Genomic DNA, 14,359 nt, shown 5'->3' with positions numbered 1-14,359 from the left:
ACTATTGAGGAACATACCCTATGTCAACCTGTAGACATCACACTCTCACATACATATGTGCATACACACCCACAACTGTATGTCCACATACGATGGCGTGCCTATACATCACACACAACAAACAAACACATACATAAAAAGAAAAAAAAAAAAAAATATATATATATATATATATATAATTCAAACCAGTTTCTAGCTTTTGTAACTTGATACATTTTCAAAATATCATAGTAAGTTTTAAAATATAATAGTAAGTTGTGAGTGTCCCTGAAACTCTGAAGCTGGGTCCTTCTGAATGAGCTGAAGAGAACCTGTATTCTTCAGTCTAGACCTGTCCTAGATCTCTGGATTGCTAATAGATGCACACCTACTTCACCTTTTTTGGTTGCATAGCTTTTCATGTACAGAATAAAGAGCTTGTCTTTACTTCAGAATCATCCTGTTTCAAAATTTCCAGCTAATGGAGAAATTATTATTCTTAATTGTGCTTTGAGTTTCTTCTAAATAATCCAGTTGAAAATGACTCATAGCTACTAAGGTGTATTTCAGTAGACTCTGTATTTATGTCATATTCTATGTTAGCTCATATATCCCAACACATGTTATTTATGAACAAAAACAGGTACATTTTAGCTCATACTTTTGGAGGCTTAAACTTTAACCAGCATAGTATAGTTTCTGGAAAGGGCTCTAGTATCATGGCAAGAGTGCATGCAAGAAGAGATCACATTGGTAGATAGAGGAAGAGAGTAAGTGCATCAGAAACCAAGTTTTGTCATAATAGCTCACTCTTTCAAGAACTCGTGAGTCCAATGATAGCTATTCAGATTGCGTCTGAAGACATAAGCAGTTCTCACTACACACTGCCTCATGAAGGTTTCACCATCTCCCACTCTGTACTAATGCACATATGCATGCATGGGTATACTCTTTCAAATTACCTTCAAACTATAGCACATTTTAAAACTAAGATTCAAAGCATATGCTTTGATCAATAGAGTAATCTTATTTTTCCCACAAATAATTCCATTCTGGAAATTTGTAATTCACATTAAGATCTACCAAAGCTAGACTTATTTACCTTATGCTGTACCAGTTCTTCATTATTTACTTCTTCAGATTTAGTATTATCTGGAAAATAAATAATTCACATTAGAACAAGAAATGACCATGTAAACTACTCCCTCTATATTAATTCATTCTTCATCAGACAACATTCTTGTTTTCATTCAGTACACACATCACCATAGTAGCTACAATTTGTGTATGAGTATTATTTGGAAGAAAGCTAGGTGTGTTGGTTCACAGAAGACCCAGCTTTTGAGAAGCTGAGATAGGAGGATCATAATTTGAAACAGTGTGGGCTACATGCCAAGACTGTCACCAAAAATAATATAGGAATTATTTGCCCTCATGTTCATAATTTAATAACTTTCTTTTCCTTCAATAACAGCTTTGTATAAGTGCATATTATTCATATTCAAGTAAAGGCAAATTTTCAGAGCCCAAGCCCACAAGAAAGTATTCCCAAATCTCATTGTAATGTCTCTTCTTTTCCACAGATTAAAGGTTGTTCAAAACTTAAAAGAAGCAGAAGCAGCGATTCTATTCACTGGTTATTGGACTTGAAACTCCTTTGACCTCAGAAACTGAAGATGAGGTTGCCATGGGAACTGCTGGTATTGCAGTCATTCATGTTGTGCCTTGCAGGTAGAGTGTCATTTCAAACTTTTTGATTTAAAAATGCCACTGTATTTCACACTAATTCAAAAGTGGGCCTTCACTTTAGATGGCAACGATAAAATGGCAAGAGTGCAGGCTACTCTGATGAGCATTTGCTGACATGTGTTGAATACACCCTCCTAGTGGCCTTTCAGTGGCTCCTTTCATGGTGTTGTACCCAGACATGGACATTGATGTTTCACCTGTCCATCTGGTCTTTTTAGAGTCTTTCCAGCCATTATTTAGTTTGAAAGTTGTTATTTTTGCTCATCATGGTGCTCAATTGTATAGACCTATTGGGCAATGAAATGCAGGACACAGTCTGGGGATTGCCTTCTTTGCTCTCTGTGAATGGAAGTTTATCTTGGGACCTCTTTCAGTGTACTTGCCAGTACCACTCCATCTTTTGGTTCTTTGTGTTCTCTTTCAATGAACCCATAGGGTAGTGGGAGCTAGAAAGTAAAAAGACAGGTTTTTACCATATATTCATGTCCAACCATTAGAAAAGGGGCTTCAGGAAGTTCACATATATGGTTTATTACTTTTTCAGCTTTCTGGAAAGTGGGAACTTAGCACTTGACATGTGAAATTCCAGAGTTTGATGCACTTTCAGTCCAGCTTGCATGGGAAATTGTTTCCCAGACTGGGATAGTATGCATGTTCAGGGACTTTTTATGTGTATGGTTTACCTACATTGTTATTTGGTGTGAAGTCCAAATACCTGAATATATGTCTATTTTTTATAACATGAAACAAATATGACTTTGGGATCACAATTATTTTGATATATGCATTCATTCAAGCTTCTCTGAGGACTTTGCATTGAGTTAGCCAGCTGGGGACCTGCAAGTATTTCAGGCTCACACTGTTCTTAGAGCTCTACTCACTCATGTGGTGGGTTGTTTGCAATCATTGTAAAACCAAACATAGGATATGGCAGCCAGCACATGCATAGACCGCAGGCTCAGTGTCTGGTGCTATGCTAAGCATGAGTGTGTAATCTCATTTTATTCCTCCAAGACTCCTTTTAGGAAGTATTTACTATTCTTTTTAATTCTAATAACTGGCGATATTGGTGATACATCAAGAAGTTGTAAAAACTCCTTAGATGTCACATTTCCTTTATACAGGAGAACTAAAATAAGCACAAGAAGCCCTTTGACTGTTCATTTTTTTAGCAATCATCAAATTTTCCCAACCCATGCTTGTAAATGAATTCTTAGAATTTCATATTTCATTCTTCTATGTGCTTTGTTATTCATTTATAATTTTTTTGCTTTGATCATTCTTTAGGTTTTTTTTTTCATTTTAACTGTTTGTATTTGTTTGGTAGTCTTTTAATATTCTAATTAAAGTATTAAATTTTTGCCTTAATTGAATACACAATATACTTTGTAATTCATACTTATGAAGATGTTAGTATCTCTTTTAGAGATATTATTTATCTTGCTCACATGTTCATAACCTAATTCTCTCCCATGCTGGCGATATCCCAGGCTCCCTGCTTTGACTGCTTTTGCCTGGCATCTCACTCCCTACTGACCTCAAGTGAGAGCCCCCAGCTTTCATTACGCATTACTCTGTACAAATGTATTCATTAAAATATAAATAGTGAGTACAGTTATCAGTATTTATGTGCAGCAATGTATGCATTTGGCACAATGTTCCTTTTTTTCTTTGTCTATTTATTTATTTTGGATTTTTTGAGGTAGGATCTCATTCTAGTCCAGCCTGACTTGGAATTCACTATGTAGTCTCAGAGTGGCCCCAAACTCATGGTGACCCTCCTACCTCTGCCTCCCATGTACCCAGATTAAAGATATATACCACCCACCTGTCTAGCACACATTATTGAGTAGATATCAAAAAATTAAGGGTTAACAATCAAGAAAACCACCAGTCATTTAAGTTGTGTTTTGAAAGCATGCAGTTCTCCCCCAAGAATGTATCTATAGTGTTCTTGTTGATGTAGCTGCCATGATAGAATCAGTGCATTGATTGTTTACCATTTTATTTCAATGACAATTTTATACATGTATATTATGTATTTTAAACATAATCCCTCATGTAATATACGCTTGACCCCACTCCATTCCCCTTCCACTGAACCCCTTTTCCCCAGCTAGTCCTTCTTCGTGCAGTAATATTTATCTTTGTGTGGGAGTGGATGTTTGGGGGATGACCTTCTAGGAATGATTCCCCCGTCCCTTCTTGAGGCATTATAGGTAGTTACTAGTGGCCAGAGAGGAGGAGACATTCTATGTAGTGGTATAACCGCTAATTGGATCCACATGCTCTGGTAAGTAACTCCACCTATGCCATGAAGCCATTGGTTGTTTTCATGGGACTTTTTTGTAAACTGTGTTACATGCCATTAACATTCCCTCACCCATATATCTCTTTCAGAGTGGGTAAAGTCAAGCTTTAATTAATGCTTTTGTTTTCTTGGTATTTATCTTGGATTTCATTAATTTCCATGGCACTTGGCACTGTGAATGTTGAGCAGATTTTTTTTAACTGCTCTTTTTTCTTTTTGTGTTCCATCCATATTTTTCTATACTTCCTTAGCTTTACACTTTATGGTGAGTTTGACAAGGAAAGTATGCTTGTCTTTTATGTTTACCATAATTAGTAAATCCCAAATATCCATTCTTATGATCATTTTCTACAAATAGAATGAAGATTACTATATATAAATGGTCTAACCCTGCTAGGGATGCATCATTTAAGAAGGGATAATTATCCTAAGTATTGATTATAAAATTTTAGCATAATGGAAATCATATCATTTTTTCTAATACAAGATTCAGTCTCTAGTGATAAATTAAAAATGATAACATGACATATAATGGTGCCAGTAAGTAATCTAAATCTTGGAACATGAATGCAATTACTTGGGTTGATTCATGTCCTGCTAAAGATAACCAAATCTGGAATGACAATACCCTCTAACCAACAGAGCCAGAGAACTACACCATGACTATGACATTCATACAGAAGTAAAACAGAACCCAAGAACTATAAAATAGGGAAATGAGATTATAGTGGCTGGAAAACTGGAGAAAACACATTACAATATTTCCCAGCAACACTTCTGTACACCTGGTCCACAGCACTTTAATATTATATGCATAATCTCATATTTATAATGCCATAATCCTAGTGAATAATATTTGAATTGTTTTTTTTCTAACAAAATGAAAAAATCAGATATTTTTTCATTAAAAATGTCTGTACAAAGTAAATCAAGTTGGTCTGCATTCATTTATAACTCCCAGTGAGATACTTTCTAATTTTCCCTAAAATGGTTTTCCTGTAACAGAAATTATACTAATTATTGTAGTTACCTTTTCCCTGCTGGCATGAAGAACTCAACCAAAGGCTGCTGATAGCAGATTTGTTGTTGTTGTTTATTCTGTTTTGACTTTGGCTTACACTCTTGAGGGGAAGCTTCATTATGGCAGGGGAAAGTAATGCATAAGCAGAGGTTGGACATTACCTCTGCCATAAGTGGTGGAAAACATCAGCAGAAAGAGTGAGTTGAAATCTGGGAAGGAAGAGCTGGCTATAACACTCCTAAGCTAGTCCCAACAACACAATTCCTCTAGCAAAGCTTCTACTCCCATGTTGCCAATATCTGGGCACCAAGCATTCAGAACACATGAGTTTATGGGAGGACATTATTTCTAACAACCACAATGATACACTTGGATTCCAGGTCCCCTACCCAAAATTCCCTTTGTTAAGAATGTTCTTAAGAGTTTAATGGCCTTAAGTTTTGCCCTATGATTTTCTTCATATCTACCCTTGAGGGTCCTTTAATTCATTACTTTTCCAGACCATAGTAAATTAAAAAAAAAAATAACAACTTCCCCCTTCACTAGCATCTTCTACCCTTCCAATTGCTGAACTTTTCTTGAGAATTCTAATCAATATTTGAAGAATGGTCCAGTTTTTTTAGCTTAATATAAGCCAAGCTATTTTTAGCTAATTTATGACAAGTATTTGTCTTGTGTTTTATCCACAGCATCTGTTAGTCAGTAAATATGTATTAAGTTAATGTCAATAGATATGCACTGAGTGAATAAATGCGTCATACTGGCCAGTGACAATACTACTATGGCATAAATTATTCTTGGATCACTTATATAATAGCTCAGTAGAAAGCTACCTATGAGGCTAACCCATATATGTATTCTGAAATTAGATTTAAACATCTACAATATTAAAGTTTCCTTGCATCCCTGGGAATATGTATCATATGTTCTAGGTGCAACACCCATCTCATCTACTCTGACTTACTCTAGAGTTGGGGTGGACTTTTCCTATATTTCTTAGGCTCAAGTCTTTCTCTTTAATAAACACAGAAAGTTATGAGATATTAGCCCTCTGTTTGGGGCAGTCCCAGCAAGTGAAGAATGACTCCGCCTCTTGTCCTATAGGAAGTCATTTCTTAAACATGCTTTTTTTTTTTTTTTTTTTTTTGGTGTTTTCAAGGTAGGGTCTCATTCTCAATCTGGCTCAGGCTGACCTGAAATTCACTATGTAGTCTCAGGGTGGCCTCAAACTCTCGGCGATCCTCCTACCTCTGCCTCCTGAGTGCTGGGATTAAAGGCGTGCGCCACCACGCCCGGCTTAAACATGCTTTCTTGACGTGCCTTATAGATTTCCAACAGAATGGTGTCTCAAATTCCCACTGCAAACAAATCACAGTTAGTAGAAGAGAGACACATAAACACCTAGTATTAGTAGTATATATTTAGGAAAATACCAGGCAAGAAATATAGCTTTGTCATATGTATGCATATATATGTATATATCCATATATGCCTAAGTATATATTTTTGTATATATTCACATATGCCTAAGTATGCTTGCACTTACACAAGTACAAGTGCAGATTACTCCATATATTTTGTTTTATAAACATCTAGATCCTGCATTTGGATATTTTTATTATTTCTACTATTTATTAGCTTCATTATTTTACCAGACTTTGGAAAGTCATTTTGCCTCTCAGTGATTTTTCTGTGCAACGAGGGGGTCGAACAGATGTTCTCTAACGTCCTGCTTTCAACTTGTAAATTTTGTGATTCTATCCATACTTATGGTATAAGATGGATATATGTATGCTTACAGGGTTAGAGATAAATCTGGAATTTTATTCAACTAATATGAAATTTCATACAGGTCATATGTTTGGCCATGTGTGACAGATTCTGTTCACATTGGCAGAGTTTGAAGGAGAGAGTAAAAAGGCTGGTCCATATGTTCATGTGCAGTGAGAGGCATGAAGACTTAAAAAAAAAAAACCTCTATAAAAGAGTGCAAAAATGCATAATTGATGCATTTTCAGATGATTGTGGATTCAGAGAGGCTAAATTGATTCCCAGTATTCTGTGAAGCATCTTACCAACTTTAGCAGTAATCTGTTTGAGAAAGTGCCCTCTTTCTAACTGCATGCCTTTTGTTGATTTTCTCTCAAAACTCTGTGTTGTTAATACAGCTTCCCCAGAGGGTTAGCAGTAGAATAAAGATCTTGTATAATTCATGGGAGATACACCCAGAAATTGGTGAGTGTTCACAAATTGTGGAGCAAGGAGGACCCAGGGTTTAATATATTCAGTTGCATGGACATAGCTTGAATGTATGAAAATAGTAATAAAGAAAGCTAAACAAAGATCAGTTCCTGCTATAAGAGCACAGGGAAAGAATTCTCAGTGGTCTCTCATAAAACTTTTTGGGAACAAAAAGCTTATGTTGGTTTTAAATGTACAAATATGTAACTAGAATTCCCTGTATGTGTTGATAGATTCTTTTGAGAACATTCATTGTACTCAATTCAAACCTAGCAAATCATTGAAGCAACACACATCCTCATGCATCCCTCCTTTTTCATCATGCCCCTCTGCCCCTACCAGGACGTAAAAACATGCAAGAACAAATGTCAAGACTTGATGATACAGTGTAACCATGTCGAGGATGTCAGTTTCCAAGATGTTTGTGTTGCCACCAGAACAGACAGGAAAAGAAACAATCAAATAATTGTAGTTATAGATAAACATTAAACCTAGTCTGTGTTATATTCTTGCTAAAATACCATGTTTAATTAATATCACAAGAGAGTAGAGCAAATGCCAGTTTCTGTTTAGTTACTGCAAAGGGTAGTCCTCTTATTTTATTGTTTCTCTTTTCTAAGAAACTAGCTTGCCTTTGTGTTACATTCATGCTGACTGAATCCAGAGCATAGATTCCTATTTCACTTGTGCTCTGTCATAACGATGACCATGAAATGAAGCCCAGGGTGGGAATGTTTTAGCCAGGGAGACAGCTGTAAACTATATTAAAAGTACAAAGACTTCAGTAATAAGAATTCAAGAAAAGAGTGGAACATGTATTCCCAGAAAATAATAAATATCAAATATAAAACTTATTTTCAATATTAATTTTTGTATTTAAATGTTTCCACATTGGGAAAATAATAATCAAAAGTAGATATAAACATAGAAATTAGCAGTGACTTTTCTATCCTCTATAGTAGCAGGCAAGCAAACAAAAAATATTAGAAATATTCTATTAAAAATCTCTCCTACAGCAAAGCCATTAATGGCTTAATTAGATATGCCCAGCCAGGCTAAGCATTTTCACTGTAAATAACACAGAGAACATGGATAGAGTCCAGTTCATATTTCTTGTATAAACAAATGATACAGCTCAGATTAATGAAGCAAATTTGGAACAAAAAGAAAAGATGACCAATAAGAATGTAAATAGTATATACTATTACTATCAAGTCACTGATGATTCTTTTTGAAATGTGAATTAGTAATGCTGCCTGGAGCATGAGAATGAGACACAGGAGCAGCCAGTGGCCTCTAGACTCCTGGCAAAACTGCCATCTGTAAACTCAGCAGCACTGGTAGTCAAGAGCCTGGGCACTGCAACGACATTAGACTTGCTGCTTATCTTTTGATAAAACTATCAACTATTGACCCCCTAAAAGTAAATCTGTGGAGTGGCATTAGTATCACCTAGTAAATTATGAGCTATGAAGATTTTGGGGCCCAGCCAGACATATAAAATGAGAATTTCTTCTTGTTGTTTGTTCAGTTGGTTGGTTGGAGGAGGTGAGTTGTTAGTTTTGTACTGTTTTATTTTTTATTTTTGGTATGAGGTAGTGGCTGAACATAAAGCACAGACTGACTTCAAAATCCTTGCTAGGTACTTCAGGCTGGCCTTCATCTTGTATCCCTTCTTCCTCATAGTCCCAAGTGTGGGGTTCACCTCAATTGTTGTTTTAATTTTGCTTCAAATTTTATGTTAATTATGCATGTTTACATGTATATGTGGACACATGTATATGTCAGAGTGAATGTGCATGTGTGTGTGTGTGTGTGTGTGTATGTGCGTGTGTGTGTGTGTGTGTGTGTGTGTGTGTGTGTGCAGAGAGACCAGAGCTTGACTTCGGTTATCTTCCTCAGTCACTCTTCACCTTATTATTTGAGACAAGGTTTCTTGTTAAACATGGGATTCACCCATTTGGCTATACAAGGTAGCCAGTGAGCCAGACATTCCCTCCTGCTCCCCAGCACTGGAATTATTATAGGCTTGCACCAAACTTGGCATGACAAATGGGAACCGAGGATCCCAGATCAGGTCTCCATGCTTGTGAGACAAGTGCTTTACTTATTAAGCCATCTATCCAGCATGAGAATTTCTACATGTAACTTATCTGTGTTTCAACGAGTCTATCAGGAGATCCTTGGACTCAAAGATAGAGAACTACCCAGTATCTGCTTGACAGGCAATTAAGGCAGACATTGTCATCATCCCATATTAAAATGTAGGAATATGAGAGATTAATAACATATTCATAACCAAAGCCTAGTCATCAGTTTTCATAGACCTGTGATTTTCTTCTTTCTTTCTTTCTTTTTTTTTGGGGGGGGGGAACTTTTATTTCCACTTATTTTTATGCTAAATTTACTCCCATGCCATAAGTTTTTGTTTCTTCAGTTTCTTCTGGGATATCCTTCTTTTGTGTAACATCCTCCTCTGGCTTAGGAACAATCTGTTCCTGCTCAGTGAGGATCATCTTAATGTGGTAGGGAGAGCTTAGTAATGGTGAAATCTTACCATAAGCTTTGTAAGTACAACGGTGCATCTTGGGTGCTTAGTTCACCTGGACATGCTCAGTGACCAGAGAATCCACATCTAAACCCTTACATTCAGCATTACTCTCTGTGTTTTTAAGCATGTACAGCAGAAATTAAGCACTCTCTTTGGTCTGCCAATCCTGTGTCTAGCCCCACTGTTTAACCTGGGCACATCTACCAACTCCACCATTCTATTGCCAGAATGGCACACACTGCTTCTTTAAAGTGACATCTTTCAGATATTTGCTGGCTTTGCAGATATGCTACCCTTAATGGCCTGGGCATTTTCACAGATATTCTTAAAGTGAACATGAAGATTTGAACCCATAATTTGCACATTTTGAGGGGTTTTATGGGTTAAGCAAGCAGGGAACCATGTCACATGTCACCTGGAAGGGAGCATACATTGTTTGTGAGCTGGTTAACTGATACAGTCCAAGTATTTAATGGTACCAGCCACTGATTTTCCTTGTTTCCTGGTCTATATATTACCTTTTATCCAAGTCAGAATGCTTTTCAGAGCACCTTATAGAACACTACTGATAAATAAGTAACGGTGACTGGGTGTGGTGGTGTACATCTTTAATATCAGCTTTATGCAGGCAAATGTAGGTTGATCACTATGAGTTTGTGGCTACCCTGAGACTACATAGTGAATTCCAAGTCATCCTGGGCTATAGTGAAACCCAACCTTGAAAAAAAAAATAACAAAAAAATAGTAATGGCTTTTCATGTTACCACAAATGCCTTCATTATTTACATAACTTAATCTTTCTGACAAGTACTTGATTGCTGCCTATGAACTACCAGTAGTTACTCTGATGAAATAAATGCAGAAATTATTACTCCTTAATTGAAAAGGAAGATAGAAATATGTTATAGAATATTTAGATAATAGGATATAAGAGAAAACATCCCTTGAGGCTACAAATAGAGTAAATTACCCATCATTTTGGTAAATGATCATATATAATATTGGATATGAATTCTGTGCTTGAGGAGATAAAACAGACAAGTTTTCATATTTAGCAAAACCCCTAGTGTTTTGTCAGATTTTCTGTGTTTTCTCAGAATAATCAAGAATACTTCCCCTTAAGGAAAATGACATTATTTGGTTTAGAAATAATTGACTCTAAGGCAGAAAGCTCTTCAGATCAGAATTAAGATTTATATCCAAGGTTTTTGTTTCTCAAGCAGTTTGGAAAATGCCACAAAAGAACCCCTCTCTAAAGAACTTTTTTAAATTGGTCAGACATTAGGCACTTAATTCAAGGGGCCCTTGAATTCCTGATATATAACTATTACAGAGTCACCAAAATATGAATTAGTGTCACAAAGCTACCATAACATTCTGCCATCAATTTCAAGGCCTAAACACCACAGAAATCTGTTCTCTCCCAGTTCTTCAGGCTAGAAGTCAGCAATTAGGATATCCTTGTGATGTATGATGTTCCTGGGGAAATGTGAATAGATATATATCCACCTCTGATACAAGGCTTCAATGGTAAACAAAAGAAACTATTCACCTCTGTCTAAACTAATGAGTTTAGTGGGGTTACTTATAGGAGTACAGATGACAGTTTTTTGAGGAACATAGATGACTCAAAGGCAGCTGCCTAATTTATAATCCCAACCCAGCATGGGTGATGACATAAGATTTAAAACTCTGGATCTCCCTGTTCAACTCGTAGGCAGTTTCACTGAAGAGTGTCCTCTCCCCTAACAATTGTTTACTCATTTTATAACTTGGGAGAGGAGCCTTGTGGTATGTAAATTTCTGGCTTCTGATGTCTTCCAAACTTCTCTCCTTCCTCTAGGAGAGAATATTTCAGTTTGAAGAACATAGCAATCTTTAGAATCCTATAGGGCTCTTGTCCTGAGGTCCAGCTATGGCTGTGACCTCAATGTTCTGTGGCCGTGGATGCTACATAAGGTACCTCATTCTGTCGTCATATCATCTCAACTCTACCTACCATAGGGTATCGAGAGAAAAATGGCTCACTGGTAATTTTCGCATGATTATAAGGTAAATAGCATATATATTAGGTAAAATCATTGTTTCATTTTTCTTTTACCTTTTCTCCAGATTTGAAGTTACATATGTGTCTCTCCTATTATTTTAAAGGCTTTTATTTCTATGTTTGAAAGCATAAAGACAAAGGAGGGGGGAATGAGAGAGAATGAGCTCTCCAGGGCCTCCAGCTACTGCAAATGAACTCCAAGTGCCTACGCCACTTTATGTATCTGGTGTGGGTACTGGGGAATCACATCCAGGTCATTAAGCTTTGCATGCAAGTGCCTTGATTGCTGAGTCATCTCTCTGTCCCTTACATAGTATTTTTAATAGACAGTTCTAACAGAGAAATGAAGGACTAACCTCAGAGTCTAGTGTGTAGCTGTCTGTAGCTATGATATAACCCCATCCCTTCTAGTCTTCATAGAAGTAGAAACCCAAGTTGGCATCCCTGCCCTTTCCTGAGAAACTGATAAAGAGACTGATTATATATATATGTAAATCTGGTAATATGTTGACTAAATATATGTGTGTGTGTATGTATGCACACATACTCTTTTTTGTTTGTTTTTGGATGTAAGGTCTCTCTCTAGCCAAGGATGACCTAGAATTCATTATGTAGTCTCAGCATAGCCTTGAAACTCATGGAGATCTACGTACCTCTGCCTCTCAAGTGCTAGAATTAAAGGTGTGTGCTGCATGGCTGGCTTAACACATATTCTTTTTTCTTTTTTTAATTAAGAACAAACTTAGTGTGGATACATGAAGCAGTAGTACCATGTTTTCCCTCATCCCTGCCCCCATTCCACTGGGGGCCCTCCTAAATAGGGTTGTCAGTATTTTCCATGGGGTTATGGGTTTTGTTCTGTGAGAGCAACAGTTAGTTAATGGGGAGAAAATGCCGCTGAGTATGATGCCCCAACCTGTGGCTCTTACTATCTTTTTATCCCATCTTCTTATATACTTATGTTTATTTATTTACAAGCAAAGAGAAAGAGAAGAGAATCCAAGAGAGAATGGGTCCTCAAGGGCCTCCAGCCACTTCAAGCAAACAACAGATGCATGAGCCACTATGTTTCTGACTTTACATGGGTACTTGGGAATTGAACACATGTTGTTAGAATACGTTTTGTAGGCAAGTGTATTAACTACTGAGCCATACATCCACCCCCCCCAAAAATGTATATCTTTTATGTAGCAAAAAAAAAAGCAAAACAGTGAAAGCTGATATTGTAAAATTCCCTATCCAGAAACATGAAATTACACTAAGCAAAACAGAAACCACCTTTGCATAAGCATTCCTGATAGTGCTGCTAGTAGATGTTCTGGGATGAGAACAAACAAGATCTGCATTAACTGGTAAACGAAGAAACAAAACACAATAGATTCACATAGTAGAATATCATTTAGCCATTAAAAGTAATTAAGTGTGATGCATGTGACAGCATGGACAGACTTTGAAAATATCATTCTACACCTAAGGCTGTGTCCTGTGTCACAACAATACTGAACCCAGAGACAAATCCACTGAAACAGAAGCTAGATTTGTGTTTGTTCAGAACAGGCCTGGGACAGGACAAAGAATATCTCATATTACATATGCAGTTTCTTTTAAAGCTGATGAAAATAATTTGTAATTAGTTAGTGGTGAAGTTTGTACAAACCCATAAATATAGTAAAATCATCTGAACATTTCTAAAAGGTTTAGATTTATGTGTTAAAAATAATGTTCTGAGGAAAAGCATAGGTAAGTGTGTTCATACACTGCTATCTTCTGAGGGTCTCATATGTGAAGAAAGTATTACTCAGGACCAATATCTGCTGCAGTGGTAAGCAGAGTGACATACTCATGGACCTGTCCCAGTTCTCTTTATAGGCAACCTTGGTTTGTCCAAAGCCCCAGAGATAATCAAAGGCACAAGCAGAGTCCAGTACTAGCCTCTCCTCTGCTATTCTGTGTGGAGAGTCCCAGCTAGGTAGGAACAATCGTTCACTATTCCCCACTCCACTTCCTAGAGCTGCTTCTTCAACAATAGTAAGGGAAGAAATAATGAGTCTCCCTCACAGTTAATTCTCTCAAGTTGTTTCTCTTTGGGTTCCATATTGGATTGCTCCCTCAGAACAAGAGAGCAGATGTTTCCTCATGGGGAAAGATGACACATGCAGGTGGTTCTGCAAATGATACCTTGGTGAAGTGTGTACATTTTCAAGGAAGGCGAGCATCTCAGACACTAAGGTTCTCTCTGCTCTTACTCATAGCAGTTACCACAACTAAAAAATGCTTCCCTCTTTTGGGAAGTGTGGCCCAATGTCAAGCAAGCCATCAAACATAGAAGGAAGCCTTTCTTCACTTTTTTTTTTCCAAGGTTGGGTCTCACTGTAGCCCAGGCTGACCTGGAATTCACTCTGGAATCTCAGGGTGGCCTCAAACTTGGAGTGATCCTAATTCCTCTGCTTCTCAGTCCTA

The 14,359-nt window shown here is 37.0% G+C and overlaps 1 protein-coding gene across 10 annotated transcripts in view; it reads left to right on the top strand.

The window, feature by feature from the left end:
• Cntn4 (contactin 4) overlaps positions 1-14,359 on the top strand; it is a 1,052,004-nt gene that overhangs the window by 493,902 nt on the left and 543,743 nt on the right. For all 10 annotated transcript variants that reach the window (XM_045133612.1, XM_045133613.1, XM_045133605.1 and 7 more), the window contains one exon: positions 1,563-1,710. In XM_045133612.1, the coding sequence (XP_044989547.1) occupies positions 1,656-1,710 (55 nt within the window). In that variant the 5' untranslated portion in view covers positions 1,563-1,655. The remainder of the gene's footprint in view (positions 1-1,562; positions 1,711-14,359) is intronic.

The sequence above is a fragment of the Jaculus jaculus genome, chromosome 14 (genome assembly GCF_020740685.1).
Source record: "Jaculus jaculus isolate mJacJac1 chromosome 14, mJacJac1.mat.Y.cur, whole genome shotgun sequence".
NCBI classification, from domain to species: Eukaryota; Metazoa; Chordata; class Mammalia; order Rodentia; family Dipodidae; genus Jaculus; species Jaculus jaculus.
This window is presented reverse-complemented; position numbering and strand designations above follow the sequence as displayed.